The sequence below is a fragment of the Podarcis raffonei genome, chromosome 2 (genome assembly GCF_027172205.1).
Source record: "Podarcis raffonei isolate rPodRaf1 chromosome 2, rPodRaf1.pri, whole genome shotgun sequence".
In the NCBI taxonomy this organism is placed as follows: domain Eukaryota; kingdom Metazoa; phylum Chordata; class Lepidosauria; order Squamata; family Lacertidae; genus Podarcis; species Podarcis raffonei.
The window spans coordinates 64,168,254-64,188,535 of record NC_070603.1 but is presented as its reverse complement, the minus strand read 5'-3'; the positions used below and the strand labels follow the sequence as shown (position 1 = coordinate 64,188,535).

General features: G+C 44.1%; 1 protein-coding gene across 3 annotated transcripts in view; it reads right to left on the bottom strand.

Moving 5' to 3' along the window:
* LOC128407976 (proton-coupled amino acid transporter 1-like) overlaps window positions 1-14,970 on the bottom strand; it is a 40,731-nt gene extending 25,761 nt beyond the window's left edge. Inside the window, exons 1-8 of one of the 3 annotated variants that reach the window (XM_053377051.1) lie at window positions 14,780-14,970; window positions 9,401-9,548; window positions 7,420-7,510; window positions 4,402-4,490; window positions 3,709-3,804; window positions 2,565-2,649; window positions 1,575-1,793; window positions 296-394 (exon numbers count right to left, since the gene is read on the bottom strand). In XM_053377051.1, the coding sequence (XP_053233026.1) occupies window positions 296-394; window positions 1,575-1,793; window positions 2,565-2,649; window positions 3,709-3,804; window positions 4,402-4,490; window positions 7,420-7,510; window positions 9,401-9,543 (822 nt within the window). In that variant the 5' untranslated portion in view covers window positions 9,544-9,548; window positions 14,780-14,970. Of the gene's footprint in view, window positions 1-295; window positions 395-1,574; window positions 1,794-2,564; window positions 2,650-3,708; window positions 3,805-4,401; window positions 4,491-7,419; window positions 7,511-9,400; window positions 9,549-12,865; window positions 13,006-14,136; window positions 14,234-14,779 lie in introns of those variants that run through there. The other 2 variants (XM_053377053.1, XM_053377052.1) reach the window with 2 other exon arrangements.
* Between the last annotated feature and the right edge of the window lie 5,312 nt (window positions 14,971-20,282).

The window sequence follows — 20,282 nt, the reverse complement described above, 5'->3', positions numbered from 1 at the left end:
CAAATACAAATTTTAAGCTAGAAAAAAGAATAATCTAAAAGTGTTTGATCCCAGTACCCCAGACCAATTTTCTGCAGGCTTATCAATAGCCTGCAAAGGGAAACATGGACTCCCTCCAAAAACTGAGGCAACAAGAAAATATCTATGACTAGAATGCAGATTGCCATCCCACATGTTCAGCAACTGATGCCTAAGTGCTACAGGGATTCACAGCACGCCAGGGAGCTGCTGCATCCAAACCCCTAATTAAATGTTTATGCAAAACAAGCCAAGCACATACAAGGGAAAGACTTACCACTCCAATGCCTTCGAAAGCAAAGATGGCTGTGCCAAAAAACAGAGGATAGGTCTTCCACTGGGACACCAGAGGCAGATGGGAAGGATCTGGGATGCCCTGGCAAAGGGCAAGAGAAAAGGTCATTTATATTTGAGAGACAAGGTCCCAAAGACTTCCTTGGGGGAGTTCCAATAGGAGCATAGGAGCTGTTTCATCCCAACTGAGACCACTGGTCCATCTAGCCCAGTGCCCACAAAGGCTTTCACTAGTGCCCCCAAGCAGTTGCCCCCAGACTCTGAACTTTAATTTTTAAAGAGTGTTGTTGACCCTCCTAGGAAACTCATAGGAAGCAATTTCTGTGAAAGATCAGTTAGTGTGGTGTGGCCACCTCGTATGTTTTTCCTGGTACCGAGGAATGTTCCCTGTTGTTATTAGTCAGCAACTCTCTCTGTGTGTGTGTGAGAGTTTGTGTAATCAGAAGTGGAAGAGCTTGATATCGAATTCTACCCTTTGCTTGCAAAGAATCAACTGTACCACATAGCTACTTTGTTTTTTATCTCACCCGTTCTGAGAGGAAATGTAGAATATCTAATATCTATCTACCACTCCTACACCCTACTCACAACAGAACTAATGCAAGGAAAAGCCAACCAACATTAGAGAACTTGCCCATGTAACACTATGCTTATTCCTAAACTTGCCTAACACATTACTAATATCAATTCTGCTACACTAGCGGTGGCTAATCTTTTGGGATGTATTGTAGCCTAACAAAGTGTTCTCTCTCTCTCTCTCTCTCTCTCTCTCTCTCTCTCTCTCTCTCTCTCCCCTTGTGTTCAACCCATAGCAAAAGCATTCTGCTTCTTCCTATACATCAGGAAAGGTGAGCTTCCAGCCTTCTAGATGTTGTTGAACTTAAAAAAATAATCTAACTCTTTGCCCTTTTTCCTAGGCCAGAATTCTCCTCAAAATACAAAAAGGCTTGGTTTTTAACCTCTTCATCTTCACCTTTCAACTGAAGCGAAACACATTTTGCTTGCCATTCTCTGTTGAAATTTAAATCATAAGCCAGTTAAGGCAGAAACCTGTCTTGTTGTTTACTTATTCTATATAGCACCATGTACATTGAGGGTGCTATATTAAAATGGAAACACTCCATCCAAGGGGCTGTGCTGACCTTGGAGCTGCAGGAACCTCCTCTGATGGCTCACCTACAATTGCAGGAGGCCCTGCAAAATGGCACCACCATTGCTACAGGGAAATTCTGAAGAGATTCCACACTGATCTTTGTACATACCCTCACAATGTACTGGTATATCATTATCAGGCTGCTCAGCATGAGAAGATTGGCCAGCATGGAGAAAATGGAAAGGAACTTGAGATTCTGGATAAAGACGAGCAATATCACAAATGGCAACAAGGACAGGATGTATAACTGGGAGCTCATAGTTGGAGCCAATAGCGAAGTTTCATTGGCACTGCAGTCGTTGGTTGTGCCATTGGCCGCAGATATCACCTAAGGATCAAGAGAAGAAGAAGAAGGAGAAGGAGAAGGAGAAGGAGAAGGAGAAGGAGAAGAAGAAGAAGAAGAAGAAGAAGAAGAAGAAGAAGAAGAAGAAGACGACGACGAAGAAGAAAGTTGAATGGGTGATTAACAAGCAAGTGGTTTTTGCTTGATTTGTAAGCCCTAGGCTCTGTGGTTTAGACCACAGCGCCACCCACATTTTACCAGTATGAAAGGGCTTTTAAGCACCCTGACTTGCTTGGAAGCAAGCACCTCTCCATGTGATGGCTCCAGTTGCTCTCACGAGATCTTGCGGGTCGTCTGAGCTCCCACAAGATCTCATGGGAGCATCCCAGACCCAGGGTGCAGAGAAGGCCCTGCTTCCCAAGCAAGGCAGAGAACTTGTGTTTATATAATTTGTATGTGCAGGTACACAGCCACAGGGTGCCTGTTGGGTACATCACCCTATTCCAGGCCAAATACAGGGGCAACATATTATCCAACAGGTCTAAGGGAAGACCAAGCTGATATGCAAGAGGGTCCTGAGTTTTGTATATCATAGCTAAGCCATGCATTTGTCACAAGTTAAAAGGAGAATAAGAAGGGTTGGGTTTTTTTACCAGCTAGGACAGCTCTAGTCGTAGAAACAAGTCCCTTCTCTGCCAGTCTTAGCATTTTCTACTAATTACAGCAGTAATGAAGATGCTAAGATCTCTTAAATCCCTGAATTCTCAACTATGCTGCCTGTAGACAAAAAAACCAGTAAATTATCTATAGACTTACCTGTCTCAGATTGTCAGCTAAGAATACAAAATATACGCAGCAGAACCCCAGTTGAGTGATAATCAAGAAAAAACCAATCAGGTACCTGAAAAATAATGAATTATAGCAATTCAGTCTAAATCAGTGGTTGCCAACCTTTTTTGGCCATGCCCCACCTAAGCATTTCTAAAATCTAGATCCCCCCCACTCTGTGACATATAATTCTTATTATTCAAAAACTCCTACTCCTACTCACTTGGAGAAAGCCTAAAAGGCCATTAACTGTTAATAACTCCTTGAATTGCTCCTCCTTAAAAATCAAATTGCCCCCTGCTGGGCATGTGCCCCATGTTGGGGACCACAGGTCTAAATAAATAAATTCAGCATTCAGCACTAGTGTCAGAACTCCAACTTCAAGTTTTTAAAAAGCCCTCATGGTTTCAGAAATTTGAAAGCTTATTTGCCAAAAGGGACGTCAATGGACTAGTAGATTTGTTTTTTTATGTTTTCTATTATAATGATTACCAAGTTAATATATGTGTTTTCTGAAGACCCAGTCAAGTTTTTCATATCTAGAAAGCTGATTTCATAGCAAGAACTTTGCAGAATAAATGCAACATACCTGATCAATCATCTACCATCTGCCAAATATATGAGATCTACACATTCTGTGCCAAACAGGCCAGTTTTTACTTAAGCATGCATTTATAGGCCATATTTGTTTGAGCAGCACCCAGGTGGGTTACATACAGCTTAATGCAACTAAGTCACATAATGCTTATAATCATTAAGCCAACAATAAAAACCATGGGGGTGGGGACACAACCATGAACTTTTGCAATGAATGAGCACCTCCCCGCTCCATGAAGGAAATGTTTTAAAAGCATTGTTAAACAGAACATTTGTCTCTCCCGCTGCCGTCACTACCGCCCCCCCCCCCCCCACTTAAGATGCTAAAGAGATTGAGGGGGGTCAAATCTGTGTCCTTTCAGATGTTTTCTGACTCCAACTCCCATCAGCCCAAGTGGCATAGCCAATGCTCAGGAATGATGAGAGTTGCATCCTTCCAGACGTCGCTGTAATGGTTCCCTAGCCTCTTCCACATGCACAAGCTGCTTACACCCAGACTCACACCTCCAGCAGTGCAACTAAGGTGAGCAAGTACCTTCCCCAGATGGAGTGAGCCCTAAGCCACGCAACGGGGCTGGCTTCTAGTCCATGCATCACAGCATCGCCATAATCCACAAATCGTTTCTGATGCCTATTTGAAAAGAAAGGGGACGAAAGGACACATGAGCAAGGAGCAAGAAGGGAGAAAATGAAGACAATTTGGAAGCCTCTCAGACTGTTTGCTGCCCAACGCTAGGCCTCAAGTCTTGGGTGGGCTTGAGTGAGACTCAAAGAAAACTTGCCTCTCACACACTTTCATCAACTTGGTTCATGTTAGGTGTGTGTGTGTGTGTGTGTGTGTGTGTGTGTGTGTGTGTAAGTGGGCCTTGACAGAGAAAGGCAAGCTACCTTGGGCTCTGGAGAGGGATAGAGAGAGGCAAAAGCTGGGTGCTCTTTTTGCTTCCCCTCCTAAGTATTTTGTCTTGGACCCCCCTGAAAGCACTGTCCCATCCAGGGATAGAAGGATCCTAAGAAGAGTTTGGTGTCAGCCTACCTGAAAGTCTCTGGTACAACTAGTGTACCCAGACTGGCAGTCATGGAAGGAAGGGAATGGAAGCCAGCGTCCCCCGTCCCCCCCAAGTTCCATTACGTTCAAAGAATGGGAACGGAATATAAAGAGGGATGTCACTGACAGGCAAGGCAAATTCATGTTCTTTGAGGAATAACAGTAGTCGGAGTTTCTTCTTACTTGTTGCAGAAGTGGTGAGCACACTTAACCAGCATCTGCATGCAGTGCACCGCAATTATTCCAATCCCAAGCAAGCTGAGAGGACCCATCTAAACAGCGCAAGAAAGAGAAGAGCATTAGGAGTACACTCTTGTGGCTGAAGAGAGAAATGCAAGTTCTCATTTCAGTAAACCCAACCGTAGCCACTCGTCAGAAAGAGAAGCTCACGCTCTCCAAGAGGTTTATTTCCGTGGGACTTACCATCATCGGGTTGACAATGATAGAATATAGCATGTGCGTGTGTTCTTGTATCTTGTAATTCTTACAACAGGAATGGGAAAGTCATGGCCCAGGAGATGTTGCTATGACTACCATCAGCCTCAGCCACCACGGCCAATGGCCAGGGATGATGGCGTTGTAGTCCAATGCCATATGGAGGGCCTTTGGTTTCCCATTCCTGGCTTACACACCACCTTGTGTGGCAACTTAACATTGCAGGTGGGAGGCTACCAGATCTGGCTTGCCTGGATGGCTATGTTATGCCTCCACCATTGGAGACAGTCTGCCTCTGAAGAGCACAAATGGGGAGTGTGTTTTTGTTCACTAGTCCTACTTATAGGCTTCTCACAGGCAGCTGGTTGGCCAATGTGGGAAGAGGAGGCTGGATTAGTCTGATCTGGCAATGCTCTTCTTCTTCAATACTAGTTGATGGCCTAAGTCACATTTGAACTGGGATTTCCTGATTGACAACTTAGTCACTTAGCCACTATGTTGCACCAACTCTAATGGAGCATAGAGGTCTGTGTAAATGAGAGGAGCTCTGAAGATGGGCATCAAGTGGTCCAGTTACCACAGTAATCAAGAAAGGTATGGAAGGGGCCTGGTGTCTTGGCAAAGGCCATTTCCCCTCATTATGGCACTGCTAGGTTTCACCTTTTGGGAAGACAGACAGCTCAGCCTTCCACTTGCAGGAGGAAAGTCCATTTTCTGGCAGCAGTGCTGAAGAAGGACAACCACCTCCTGCTCACTGCTGGCTAGGAAGGACCCTTTGTTAGAGGCTCTTCCTACACTTCACGGGCAAACCAAGAACAGCAGAACATCAGCCGCTCAGAAGGAGAAGGAGACCACTTGATAGATCAAGGGCTAAGGAGAAGGACTAGAACAAGAATAAGGAAGGGGAAAACGCAATCTCTTCTTAATGCGCCTCACACTGTTGGGGTGGAAGGTGCATGCACAAACGCAATCACAGAGGTGCCAGTGCTTCAAAATGGAGGCGTCTGAGGTTCCGTTGCCTCCCTGCTAAGTAGAGGGGGGACTAGTTGTTTGTGCATGCCTATTGCTTTATTTAAACACAACTATATCCTGAAGAAACTCTTTTCAGTCCTATTTCACTTTTTTCACCTGAAAAAGTTCAGTTTCTTCTATTACTTCTCTGTTGGCTCCTTTTGGTTCTTGTTTTCTGCTCTGACCATTCCTCCTTGGAAACATGACGTATGCAAAAGGCGGCTCATGATCCAGCCACGCTTAAGTGCCACTCTCAGCTAATTTCACTGGGAGAGCTACGTACCTGCCCCAGTTCTTTCCACTCCCTTTTCCAAATTGCCTTGTTTGCTGGTAAGCCCATGGGTAGAGTTTGTTCTTTTTAATTCAAGTTATTTACTGCACTTAGGATTATTACAAGCACTTAGGATTTAAAAACAATAAATATTACAGATTAAGTTGTTTGTGGCTAAAATACTGCTAATAGCTTGTGTGTAGCTACCATAAATTCTTTTGTATACAGTATCTCGTAATATGAAATTAGAACTATTTTGATGCAACATAGCTTAATTGCAGTTTTCATCATCTTGATTATGTGTCCCTGAAGAACCTTGTTGTGTTGGAAGAATCACAGAACTGCAGAGTTGGAAGGGACCCTGAGGGTCATCTAGTCAGGCCCCCTGCAATGCAGGAATCTCAGCTAAAGCATCCATGACAGATGGACATCCAACCTCTACTGAAGAAACCTTCCAGGAACCTCTCATGGGAGTCTGTTCTATTGTCTAGCAGCTCTCACTGCCAGATAGTTTCTCCTGATGTTTCGTCAGAATCTAATGTTTAGCTGGAATCCTTATGCCCACATTGTGTATCCTAGAAGAAAGTTAGGGAGCATAATTTCAACACGCTTGAGGAAATTTTTTTTAGGTTATGGCCTACATACATCTAATACCTAACCAATGTTACAAAACAGAGAGTAGATCTGTTGTTCAGGCTGGGCTGGGCTGCTGTTGCACAATGTACAAACAGGCACTTCCCTGCTGTTGTGGGGACTTACTAGTAGAACAGGAAGGAGAGAACCCCGGTAATGTTTTTGGCTTAGATGTTTTGGATGGCTCCTTTGAAATTGCTAGAAATCAGCTCTGTGGCTGAAGGCTTCCATTTATTTAAAAGGGCGGGTACTCTTAGTACATGCTTTCTCTGTTCTGCTTGCAGCCTGAATTGAAGTAGGAGCTTGCTAAAAGCAGTCAAGGACTACTTCCCATGCTACAACTCTAATTAATGAAGAAATTGCTCCCTTGGTTTCTTCCATTCTTTCCTTTGATTCTCCCTCCCACAGCGAGTGAATCGGTAACCAGATACAGGTACACAGAAAATGCATCAGCATCTCAATATACATAGTCTGATATAGAAGAAAGGAAGAAAAGGAAAAAAGGAATGGGGAGAAGTTACCCACAGATTTCATTTCACCTTTGCTGTCTTGGTGATTCTTCCATGCCCACCAGAAAATGAACGTGCAGCTTACCAACTGCTAGTGATTAGATTATTTTGTGACTGCGGTAGCCTAACTAAGAGTAGAACCGAGAGTTCGGATCTTAGGGATGATGGGAGTTGTAGTCCAAAAATATATGGAACCCCACAGGTTCCCTCTTCTGTCCTAAGCCATCAGCACAAACGTCATTTGTCAAACAATGAAACCTGCAAGCTCATCTTGCCTTGTACAAAAGCTGGCTGAGAGTAACCACAGAATCTGAGCAACTGGAACAAATGCAAAAGTCTTACCACAATGCCAGCATTTTTGATGGCCAATGGGAGCCCCAGCAGGCCGGTACCAATGTTGCCTTTCAAAAGGTGTATTAAGGTTTGAAACCATCTGAGGAGAAAACAAATGGAGATGGAGAGAAGGCCATCAATAACTTTCAAGGGAGCATCCCTATTTCTCCCCAGTGGAGACAGTGAATTGTACATAATCTGAGAAACTAATTTCAATTGTGGTTTAAACTCCATGCAAAATTTAAGATACAATTAAGGATTAGGATGCACTAATGGACAAGCTGAAAAACTGATGCTGTTATTAACTTATATTTGAACTTACTTGTTTATTTCCACTCAGAAGATGCTCTAAGTCGTTAATAAAAATAAGAGGCCAACTAACATCTATTTTATTTTTTTACTTTTACTAACATATTTTATAAACTTCATAGTAACAAAAGAGAACTTCAAGCACCATCATGATTAAGATAATGTGGACAAAATAAAAAAGGTAAAGAAGTAGGAAAGATGGAGGTGGATTAAGTTCATTTGAAAGAAGGCAAAACAGATGAATCTTCACTGGACACTTACAAGGTTTTGATGCATTAGACAAGCCTCTCTAGAGAGACAGCTGCAGAAACCACCAAGAGAACTGAATTTTGGGGCATGCAGTCTTATTTCAGGTCTTACATTTAGAGCCATTAGTCTTCTCTCACAAGGTAGAACAGAATACATGGGAGAAGACACTCTTTAAGGGTAACCCAGGCCCAAGCTTTAAGTAGTCAAACACATTTAGTGTAGTCTGGAAACAAATCAGTAGGATGTAGCCAATGAGCAACTGGTCTCACATGCTTCTGGCAGCTGGCAGCATTCTAGACCAGCTGAGATTTCTAGAGTACACAGAGCATGCTATCATGACATATCACAGCCTTCAGTACAATGGCCAGATCTTTCGTCTACAGCAGGGATAGCCAGCATGGTGCCTTCCATATGCTGTTGGACTACAACTTCTATCAGCGCCAGCCGGCATGGACAGTGTACATGGATTATGGATGCTGTAGTCCAACATCACTTGTAGGCCTCCATGTTGTCTCTCTCTGGTCTGCAGGAAAGGTGAATCAACTGAAGCTGTAAAAACAAACTCCAGGCTGCAGGTAGGACCCAGCTCTGAAGCTTCCTCTAAGTTCTTCAACGAATTAACCAGCTGCACCTGAAACTCCTTTCGTGTGGGAAAAGGGTGATAAGAACAATAGCCAGGGCAAAGAGCAAAATAACATACAATATAAGTTAGAGATGTTTCGGTCATTTGAACGAAGAACTATGAAATCAAATACTTTTTGAGGCTGGGAAGCGTTGCCTTTTCTCCTGGAAGCTAACACAAATGTATTGCATTTCTCTACAGCAAAGTCTTGGTTTGCTCCTGCACATAACTGTTACTGATCAGGGACACCAAGCCTGGGACTTCAAGGAACCCAATACATAAACAGAGAACAAAGCAAAGTAGGGCTCATTATTTTAATTGGTTTCAGTACACCGAACGTGGGCAGAGGGCAGGTTTTCCAAGTTCAGAGTAGCCCAGAGGAAGTAATGTAGATGTGCAATGCCTCCTGGAAAAAAGGTGTGCTTGCAAATCATGGAGTCCTGCAGAAATAAAGGGGCCAGAAAATTTATAGAACCCTGGTCTTAAATAATCTGAAACTTCACAATAATCTTGGTGGACTGGATTCATGCACCCAAAGGTCTAAGAAGTGCCCCAACTTACCCCCAAGTGACATAACTACTAGATGAAAGAAGAATTTGGATTCAAGTCTGAATGCTTACTCCCAACAAACTTAGAAACTTAGCCATGCATAAGTGGTGCATATGATTACTCTCTGAGGGGTTTTTTTGTATTTATGTCCTGGATAAAGCCTTGCAATGTCCACTAATTTTATCTCTCTCGCCTCATTGAAAGCAATTTGTCTGTGCAACAGCAGGCAAACAGATTCCAATGAAGAGCACAATCACTTACGTTGTCCCGTTTGCCTCTCCAAACCGCTGATAGGAAGATGGGCTGGAAAAGTTGCTCAAGCCCTCGGGAGGGCTACCATCCGGAGACGCTTCTGTGGAGCTGTAGTCATTGTAGTCTTCACTGCGCAACCGCCTGGTGGACATTGTGGCTGCGGGAGAAGAAGCATTAGAAACCACAGCCCCTGCCAGCTCAATGCTTCCTCCCGGGGCTGCATCCATCGCATGAGGTTTCTCCGGATGGGACATTGCTGCAGCACAGGTGCCCTGCTCTGATCCCGTGGAGCAGGTGCTGCCAGGGAGAGTTATTATATAGTGGCACACCTCCTGACCTACGCAGGAGGAGTTGCAACAGGAGCAACCTCAGAGGAGAACTCCAGATCAGAGGAGTGCTTTAGCACCAGCACTTAGCTATAATTATCACTGGAGTCAAAGAGTAATACTGTCAAAGTCTGGGACACCCACACTTTCCCCCTGAAGGCAAAACCAAGAGAGCCACTCTTGATTTTTTCAGCCATCGCCGCTACCTTGAACGTTATCAGTACAGGTATCAAAACTTAGCTGCCGAATTTGTGTCGGTTCCCCGTCCCCCGCAGTCAGAATAAGAGGCACATTAGAAGTCAGCACCTATTTCCTGAATCCTGCAATTTGCCCCTGAGTGATACTGATGAAAAACTAAAAAAGGGGGGCGGGGGCTTTTTCTATCACCCAGGTTAAAGTGGTGGGCTTAGATTTCAGGAAAAAGAAAGCGTCCATGCAAAGAACTGAAAGTTTTGCTTCCTCTTCCATGCACACTGATCAACTTGGGTACAAAAGAGTTTACCCCTACCTTTTTAAAACATTGCAGTGATTAACATCAGATACAGCTCCCACATGTTTCTAGGTTAAGCAGGTAAATCCTACAGTACTTTCACCTACGAAGACTGTGATCTATCTCAACCTCTGCCAAGGTGATGTCCTTCAGTTGTTTCACACTACAACTCCCATCAGCCTCAGCCAGCAAGGCCGATGGGAGCTGTTGTCCCTAAACAGAGGGGCTGATGGGAGCTGTAGTATGAAACACCTGGAAGGCACCAGATTGGCAAAGGTCAATTCAGCTATTCCTGTTCTTCCTAGACACCTCCTGCTGCTAAAATATACCTTTCCATTGGGAAATAAAATGCAAGAACACATCAACAGATGCTACTCAACACCTTTCTTTTTCTCTTTTGGAAATGATAACCATAGCTGTCAACTTTTCCCTTTTCGTGCGAGGAATGCTATTCGGAATAAGGGAATTTCCCTTTAAAAAAGGGAAACGTTGACAGCTATGATGATAACTGATACTCAGTCTGCTTTAGACTGGATGAAATGAAGTTCACTGTGGAGATTGAGAACTTCTTTCTTGGCTTCCCTCCCCCTCCAAGCTTTTATGGTTTTTGATTTCCAAGAAAACAGTTTTAGCAAGTCTGATGGTTCCTTGTGATTTTAGGAGCAACAAACTACAAATATGTCAGTAGGCTTGATGCATATAAGTGGCATGACTAATAAGGACTAACTAAGAGGGAGGCACACCCATTGAACCTGTGGGCCACGCATTGCCTTGTCGCACAGGGTGGGGGAGCGAGACCAAAATTTGACACACACATGCCTTCATGCTGCCTTCCCAAAAGCAGCTAAGCAAGGTGCAGGGATTTGGGAAGGAGGTGCGAGGCTCTGGCAGGGTCCTAAACCCCTCCCACCTTCTTCCCAAAAAGAAAAGTGCTTACCAGGCTTTGGGAAGGAAGTGGGAGGGCTCTAGGACCTTGTCAGAGCTCTCATGCTTCCTTCCCAAAGCCCAGCACCTCCTTACCTGACTTTGGGAGGGGAGCATGAGGGCTCCCAGGGGTCAAATGTTGCCAAGGGCTGCCAAAAGAAGCCTAGAGAGCCACATGTTGGACTGCCTTGCTTCAGACCTACTCTTCCCAGTGCTTCAAACCAGTTTAGAGGATCAAAAACCTATTTTGTGATTCTCTGTTCTCTCCTTCCAAAGACATAAATTCTCTCCTGTTATTCAGAGTTAGTGATAAACGACGGTTTGCCATTACAGCCAAATGATAGTTTGTACAACTAGAAAGAGGAAAGAATGAGAAAGTGGAATACTCATTCATGTTCCACCAAATCATGGTTTTGCGTTACGGTACATCTATCTGAGCCATTGTTTAAGAAGAATTTAAAAGATATTTTTTTTCTATTTTATGTCCATGCAGCCCATACAGTTCCATATACACATAATGTGTGAAGCAAATGAGTCATATATTTAATTAACAACAGTTTCTGTAGGTTCACTTCCCTTAGGTATTATAAGTTCTAATGTGACTTGAAATGTGTCAAGATTTTGGACTGCCAGGTGCAAGTTTTTTGATATTTTTTGCTGCTGTTCTGCAGGAATTTGTCTGGCACCTATTCTGCTTTATATTAATATGTTTCTTTCACTCTTCAGCATAGGCCTATCTTGCTGTAACGCAAATGCAGTGCCAGTAGTAATTATCTATTTTATTTATCTGGATTTCTATTCCAACAGCTCATATCTTGAACCTGCAATAGAAATGTACTACAGAACACACCTCAGAAATATGCAAGCTATGCAAATGCATAGTATAGAGATAAGTTTTCCGGGTCATTCACATATGCACACTGTACACAGAATGGAATGGAAGTTTCAGTTTCATCATTGAATTCTCCCCAAAACAATTGTTGCACCATCTCAGCTGAATTTAACATACCTTCAGAATATTCCAATAACCTGCCACTGCCAAAAGATATTAAACATGGAGCAATCTCAGCCTATTCACCAAAAATGGACCCTAAACTCTATCCTTTTTTGCAATTGTAAAAGGCTACAATTTCCAACCTTTATATAACAAAGCAAACCCTAGTTGCGCAGAGCCTAACAACTTAAGCTGCAAGCTGTTGTGCACAAAGAAAACTCTTGCACAAAGTAGTCCAAGTACAGATAATTACACAGCAATAGCTGTGTACTCCCTCCTATCCCACTAGATATATCATAGCTGAAGCAGAACACTCAGCAACTAGGTATTAGAGTCTGAGTACTGCAAGGCACTGATAATCACTCTCTTATTCTCCTATCCACCCCTGGCATAATGCCATCCTATAATTACCCCATCAATAGGTAGTGGGGTTCTTCTCTTTTGAAAACTAGCCAGGGAAACTAGCCAGGAAAAAGTCTCCTCCCCACTGATGGCATGGATTAGATTAGAGACTATGAAGCAGCAGGAAGCACAAGAGGCCAATTCCACTACAATCAGCAAGAACAGCTAGAGGAGGTGAGACCTGGAAAAGTACTGGAGGAAGGGTTACAACCTCAGATACAAGAAGAAAAAAATCACAGAACAGAGAGATCCTGAGAAGATATTGACATCATAACTGGTCATATACCTTAGTGAAAAATCAATCGTGACAACAGTACTGTGAAAAGAAAAAAGTTTACATAGCTTTGTTGTCTCCTAGGTGACTGCCTCCTAAGTACTGCAAAACAGCTGCATTATTGGTCCCAGTGCTTTTTTATCTAAAAAAATGTTTAAGGGTACTCTCATTTTCCCACTCATATTGAAATACTGCCCCACAATGAGGCCAAACTTAGATTCACAAAATGTTTAGGGGTATGTGTACCCCTGCGTCCCCCCAGAAAATAAGCACGGATTGGTCCATTAAGCTTAGCATAGAACTGAAAGCAGTTCTCCAAGGTTTGGGACATTTATTTTTCCCAGTCCCACCTGGATACCAACTGAAGCTGGGATCTTCCACATACAAATGTTGGGATTTGCCAGTGAGTTACGACCCCTCGCCAATTCTTTGATAATGCTGTCACTCACAGGGGCCTTCACTGAAGTGAATGTGAATATCTACTTGCCACGGAAAATCACAAGCTTGTGAATTGCTCCAGATTCTGCACTGCTTTTAATCATGACTTGGACTCTCCCTCCTTCCCCCCCCCCCAACCCCTGTCCTTCCTTTAGTTTTTCCCCAATTGTTTACTTTGCTATCACACTACAAATTGCTATGATCCATTGAAGATTTCTTTTTCCTTTTCTTGTTTTTCTTCATTGGTTGTATTGTAAAGGAAAAACCAAAACTGATAATAGTAATAATACTTTGTAAGGAGTAAAGAAAAAGAAAAAGAAAGTATTGGAGAAGAAATGCCCATAACATACTTACATGACCACCCTTGAGTACACACAGTGCTCAAGTAGCTCCTAGAAGACAGCAGTTCAATGACAGCCCCAGTCCCTGAGGCATGCTTCCTTCCTCGCATCCTCACCTAAATTTAATTAACCTAGCAGTGTCTTTCTACTGAGCACTGTATCCCAAGCACTTACTGCTGAGAGATATTGTCTATGAGATTCAGTTGGCACTTCAAATCCACCATATATTTTCCGCCCGCTCCAACCTCTCTGCTGGACTACATTTCTTCACAGCTTTCCCAATCTACACTGGCTCCTCAGCAAGAAAACCTTCTTTTAGCAGATACTTCCACCGAACTTGCGTAACTACTGCAAAGTACCGGTAACTGGATTCCAGTTCTGCTATGCAACTTCCTCCACTTGGGCCCTCGCTTTCCCAAACAGAAATAACCTCTGTTTAGAACATGAAAATGACATCTCCGTGTGTAGTCATTTGCTGCAGCTACTAATTTGGACGTTGCCGCGTACAGCAGCGTCCAAGCGCATTAAACAAAGAATAAAATTAAATGACACCTACCCGATTCGCAAGTGCAACCTTCTCTCCTCTGTTAAGCAGCTCTTGTTTCCCTCCTTCATGATTCCTGAACTGACACTCCAATGACTGCTCCCCACCCACCCCAGCTCTGCAGGGCAAGCCAAACGTTATCCTTGGCAAAGAACAAAGTCACCCATGACATCTGCATGCTTAACGTTAAATACAACAACATAACTCGTCCTCGCCAAGCATGCATCTCATGATCTAGCCTCTGACATGCCCTTTTCTGGGGTACGTTGTCTCGTGACCCATTCCAGATCTGTACGTTATTCAAGATCATAACAATACACAAAAACAAAAACACGGCCAATCAATCCCTCCCACACTGATGCGCAAGCACATATGCAGCTGCACCTGACAGGCTCCTGAGCCCACACCTCTGCGTGCACCCCTTGGGCTGCGCACCTATCCTTGGAGCCGAGTCACTACACCACTTAACCTTGCTGCCTGGAGACATCTACCAACTTAGCATCTCCCGTCGTGCAGCAGGGAACGCGCGTGGCCCCCTTTGCCAGGCTAAGTCCGCGCCCACTTAGGCTGGCAGCCGCCCCAGCGCCCGTCCCCCCCGTGCCAGCTTCCCCGCAAGCCTTGCAAACATCCCCGCTCCATCGCCCCCATCACTCACCAGTCCCACCCCGGCAAGCAGGATCCTTGTTCCGCCTTTCCCCTTTCACCGCCTTTCCATCTTGGCCTCTTCCTGCGGCAGGTCATCTGATGGAACCGGCTTTGTATGCTCACGTGGCTCAGCCGGAGGCGCGGACGTCACGCCGAACTCTTCCAGTCCAGGGTGGGGATTTCTCCGAAGCTGCCGGTTTCCACTTCCGCCCGGACCAGGAGCGCTGCTGGAGATAACGCGCGTGCGCAGCGGCGAAGCCGGAGCATCGCCTGGGTTGGACGGCGAGGCTGCTGCCGGTTAGGCGCGCCTCCTAGAGGGCAGCCAGCGCCAGAAAGGAACTCTCCCAGGGTTGTTCAAACTTGGATTCCCCCCCCCCGGGCGTTGTTGGACTACCACTCCCATCACGCCGGACCACTGGGGCCTGCTAGCTAGGGCTGATGGGAGTTGTAGTCCCACAACAGCTGGGGACCCCAAGCTGGCTAGCCAGCCCCAGAGTGGAAAGTAGCGCCTCTGGAGAGCAGGGGCGTTTGAGGTGACCGGCAATTGCAGGAGCCCCACCTGGTCGTCGCCTTCGCCTTCTTTGCATCTGGTCCTGGAGTTGGGACCACGAGGGTCATCTAGCCCAACCCTCACGAAGTTCATTTTTTGCCCAACGTGGGGCTTGAACCCCCAACCCTGAGATTAAGAGTCTAATGCTCTACCAACTGAGCTATGTTTCAAAGAGTTTTGCAACAAATGCTGCAGGCCTCTTTCCCTCAGAGATTTCTGGGTACTTATCGATTACCCCTTACAGAGTGACTTCTTGTTGTTATATATTTATTTACACCCTGCTTTCCCCCCTGATGGGACTCAAGGTGGCTTGCAGATAAAAAGAAGAACCGCCAAAGACAATCATTAAAAACAATTGAACATGGCTAAAAATTAAAACATATTAAATTAAATTAAATTAAAAAGAATATATATATTCTATCAAAATGATATGTGCTTAAAAGGTGTGGTGTGTGTAAACAGCAGTCTTGACTCTCTCACGACTGTTAAAGGGCTTCCACGACAGAGGCAAGAAGCTGAAAATTGCAACTTGCTTTAATGACAAGAACAGAACCACACCCTGATTGCTCAAAGAAAGCAAGCCAAAGCTTAGGCTGGGTGGAGGGCTGGGCTCTGGCCATTTCCACGCAGTGCTCTCTTCTTACCTTATCTACAAGAACTGGGAGCAGTTCACCCCAGGCCAGGCTTACTCAGCGCTAGTCTTGTGCTAGGCTCTGCCTCATTCTATAGCTGACCACCACAACAAATTGCACAATGCACATTGCTCCCATTCCACAGTGAGAGAGGGTGATGGGGCATGGGAGCTTACCTGTGTTTTCTCCAGGACACTTCCTGAGCTTCCAGGTTGGGACTACAGCACCAAACCAGACTGGTGAAGGGGTGCAGCTCAGTGGTAGAGGACTGGCTTTGCATGCAGACGGTGCTAGGTGCAAGCTCCAGCTATTGGGGGAAAGGGGCTTCTGTCTGACACCCTGGAAAACCAGCTAGTGTTGGATGAGATAGGTGGATGTTTGGCTCTCCAGATCAACTCTCATAATTCCTGATCATTGGCTATGCAGGTTGGGACGGATGGAAGTTGGGAGTCATACACAGCTTGAGGGCTACAAGTTTCCCATCCCAGGTACAGACCAAGGGTCTAACTTGGTAGAAGGCAGCTTCCTGCATTCCATGGTCACAAAAAGCTGCTTTCCAGGTAAGTTCCCAAATTCAGAATTGATGATTCCTCAGATGCCACCACCAAGCAGCATTCATCTCCAGGTGTGAGACTCAACTGAGCTTGTGTACGCATTGCATATTCACTTATAATGGGAGTGCCATAGTGTTGTATTCACTGCTACATATAAACAAGAATATCCTGTTTGAGGCTAAATGGACTACATAATCTGTGTAACTATCAGCCACTCTATCCAGATGTAGTTATGTAGAGTAATGGTAAAATGGTAAAAACCCAGCGCAAGGCTCAGTAATACTCCAATCCTCAACCTTCAGCATTTCTCTCCTATCTACTTTAGCATAATAATCAGAGGAAATAGTGAAAAAAAGAAGATGCATTATTCCAGCGTGGGTGCATTTTGTACTACGCCTAGGCAACACCAGTTAGGCTAGTCTTAAAATGAGCCTTGCATTTGAAGACTTGAAGATAAATGCAAAACTTACATAAAATGGAGGTGTACGCAACTGCCGAAAAGTGTAAGTTAGAAAGGATCCTATAGGGACAATTGATAAATTTTTGGCTCCATGTTGATAGAGAGTGTTTTTTCTATTCTTGCATTTTTACCATTAGGTGGATTCACATGTTGAAAAGATGTGGCAGTAGCTTGTGGTAAGAAACTATAAATACAACTGCCTGCACAACAAATTGCCAGTTCGACAAGCTCCAAGAACCCAGGACCAGACAACAATGTCTTCTGAATTTGCAGTGGGCTCCTTCTGTATGTGATCATTGTAACCTTTGTTCTTTGTCAACGAAATTCAGTGTTGTAGCATGTGTCACTGTGACCCTCCCAAAGATTTGCATGGCCGCACTTCCACATAAGTACACAATCGTAGACCAATCAGACACTAACACAGCAGCTATGGAATAAAAAGATTTTATTCAATACTCTCTTATGGCATCAACACTAAAGGCCACTTGATTTTTTTTTTCCATCATAAAGTTGGATACCACAAAATAAATCAGCTAGCCGCTGCTATGCATTCAGGGTACAGATAATTTAAGAGATGATTAGAATGCAGAGGAAATCAGTAGGAAATTGTGATCATTTGTGAAATGTAGCAATCTCAAAAAGGGTTTTTTGAAGAATGAAAGGTGTTTTCCTAAGTAATATATCCCACAGGTACATATGCTACATCTGTCATGTTCCATACATCTATCCATGTGATTATATCCAGCATCTGGACACACCACGGCCATTATTATTTAAGGCTTACAAGGCACTTTAGCAACATGGTCATATAAAAATATGGAGTAATATTAGCAGGCTGCCATATACCCAGGGCACAGATCTGACACTTTAACATGGGAAGCACAATAACAACTGCATGCTTTGTGTGCAAACCTCTTAGGCAGTGCTGTGGGGAAATACTTTTTTATTGATGCATTTGGGTGCAATTATTTGGAAGAGGCTGTGGGGTTATTGTGTGATACAAGAAGAAACGAAAGTTGTTTTTAAGCTAGAGGGCAATATATTTTCTTGTGCCACTCCCCATGACTCTGGGCGTGTACACATTAAATATATTTGAAAACCTACGCCGATAAAGCAATGCTGCCTTGCCAAGTCTAGCTCTGACAAAGGGATTTGTCACTAGGACTTAGGCCCTCCAGGCTGATATTTTAAGTGGACTGGAAGAATGATTTGTTAGGACTAGAGACAGCAGTGAGCTGGAAGGACTATGATGGTATGGTAGTTCTTCCTTTAGACTCTTGCTTTTCTATAAGTTGCAATGCATTTTCCCCAGAGTCTCAATATTTGTTTGCATAAGAGGGGAACAAGAAGACATTGTGCATGGTAGAGATGGGTAAGACACAAAAGTATGTTTGGAACATGGAAGGACCAGCTTTGGGGGAGTTCAGATATTCAAGATGGCACTGTGAAATAAAGTGCACAGTCATCATGGCCTATCCAGTATGGCACAAGGTAAGGAGGGTTACTACAATTAACGCCCCCACTGAATACTTCAGGCAGAGTTCTAATAATGTCAGTACCAACAAGGGTAATAAAACAGGGCAAAGTATGTTGTATACCTGGAGTACAGGTACAAATCCTTAAAAACGTGTGAGGCTTAAAACAATCCCCTACAAGCTTAAGGTCTCATTGGGAGGGAAGCAAGTGGAGGAAAAGAAAAGGAGGAAACACACCCAAGGGCTCCACCCCACATTATGGAGGTTGAGGGAAGAGTTTCCATGAGCACCAACCAAGCAAGCTCACAGAATAATGACTAATTCTTAGTCTAGATGTCCAGGCTCATTGTAACAGTCTCTTACCAGTTCTGCACATGCAATATGTATTCGGCAAATCTGTTCATCACCTCAAAGAACACAGAAATTATACACAGTACTCAAGCTGTCACCATATGGCACAACAACTATACATCTTATATTCATGTCATCAGATTACTTGGCCAATTCATGAAATTAGATTACTTGGTTCATAATGGTACCATTTAGAATGTTAGAATTTTTGTTCTCCTTCAATCCAGAGCACATCTCCTTGAGAATAAGAGAGATCTGAGATTCCCCCGCCGCCGCCCCCCCGGACTCCCATCACTGTGGGATTAATTGGTTCCTTAGGAAATAGAAGTTAAGTAAGCATCTTTCGTTTTCTAGTTGAACAAGAAGAGAAAATTCCCACAGAGATGGAAATTTGTCACTTTGCCCAACAGTCCCCAAACTGTCCACAGATACCTTGGGAGAGCACTGCAAGCATTTGGTCCTTTTCCAGATGTGTTGCCAAGAGTCTTGCATGAAATACCATAACAGATCTTTTATGTTGAGCGTTTTCCTTCTGCTTTTATCAGAAGCTAACTTGAACAGATAAATCCCACCAAAAACCCCTCTCTCTAACCAAGCACCAAAGTTCTGTTCAGAAGATAAACAGGAGCATGAAACAGCATATATGGTTTGGAATCAGGAGGTGTAAAGAGAGAGTGTGGGTGTGTGTTATAGAAGGGTTAGTTCTCTTCATTGTCCCACTCTCTTGCTTGGATCTAGTCCTCATGCACAAGGCAGCACAAGACTAACAGATATGGGCCTTTTGAGGGATTAGAACTGCTTGATCATATAGTGTGCTTGGTGTATGGCAGAGTGAAGGAGCCACCTTGACCAAGCAGGGGTTGCAGAAGTAAATACAGAGGAGATGGTGGAGCCTGCCTGGCTATTTTGATCTGTGATGCAGAAAGCAGGAAGTGTGGTTTCTTCCCTTGGTTACTGCTTCATGAGTCTGCTCAAGCTATCCTGTCAGCATACCCCAACAACCTTTCAGTATTCTCACAACCCCATAGTTTGAGACCCTGGGGGTGTAGAGAAATCTTATGGACAGTGATGCATAAAGATTATGCATGTGTCACTTTACCAAGCTGAGAAGCTGCACTTACATCTATCCGCATAGCCATTATGCACTCCCTACCCTTGTGTAGCATATATATCCAGGGTGATGTGGTCCTGATCCAGCCTTCCCCAACTGGCTCCCCTGGGCATTATTGGATCACACCTTCCACCATCCCCGGCCGGCCTAGCCAATGTTTAGAGATGATGAGAGCTCTGGTCCAACAATGCCTTGGGGGAGAAGGGACCAAGGTTAGGGAAAGCTGCCCTCATTATAACCAATGCATAAACACTGGTTAGGCACAGACATCTCAATTTCTGATTTAAAAAAAATATTTCTGAACATTTCTTCATTGAGTTTGGTGGTTTTTCCAAGTGATTAAAAGCAATCAGCAGAAGTTAAAAATTTTTTTTAAAAAA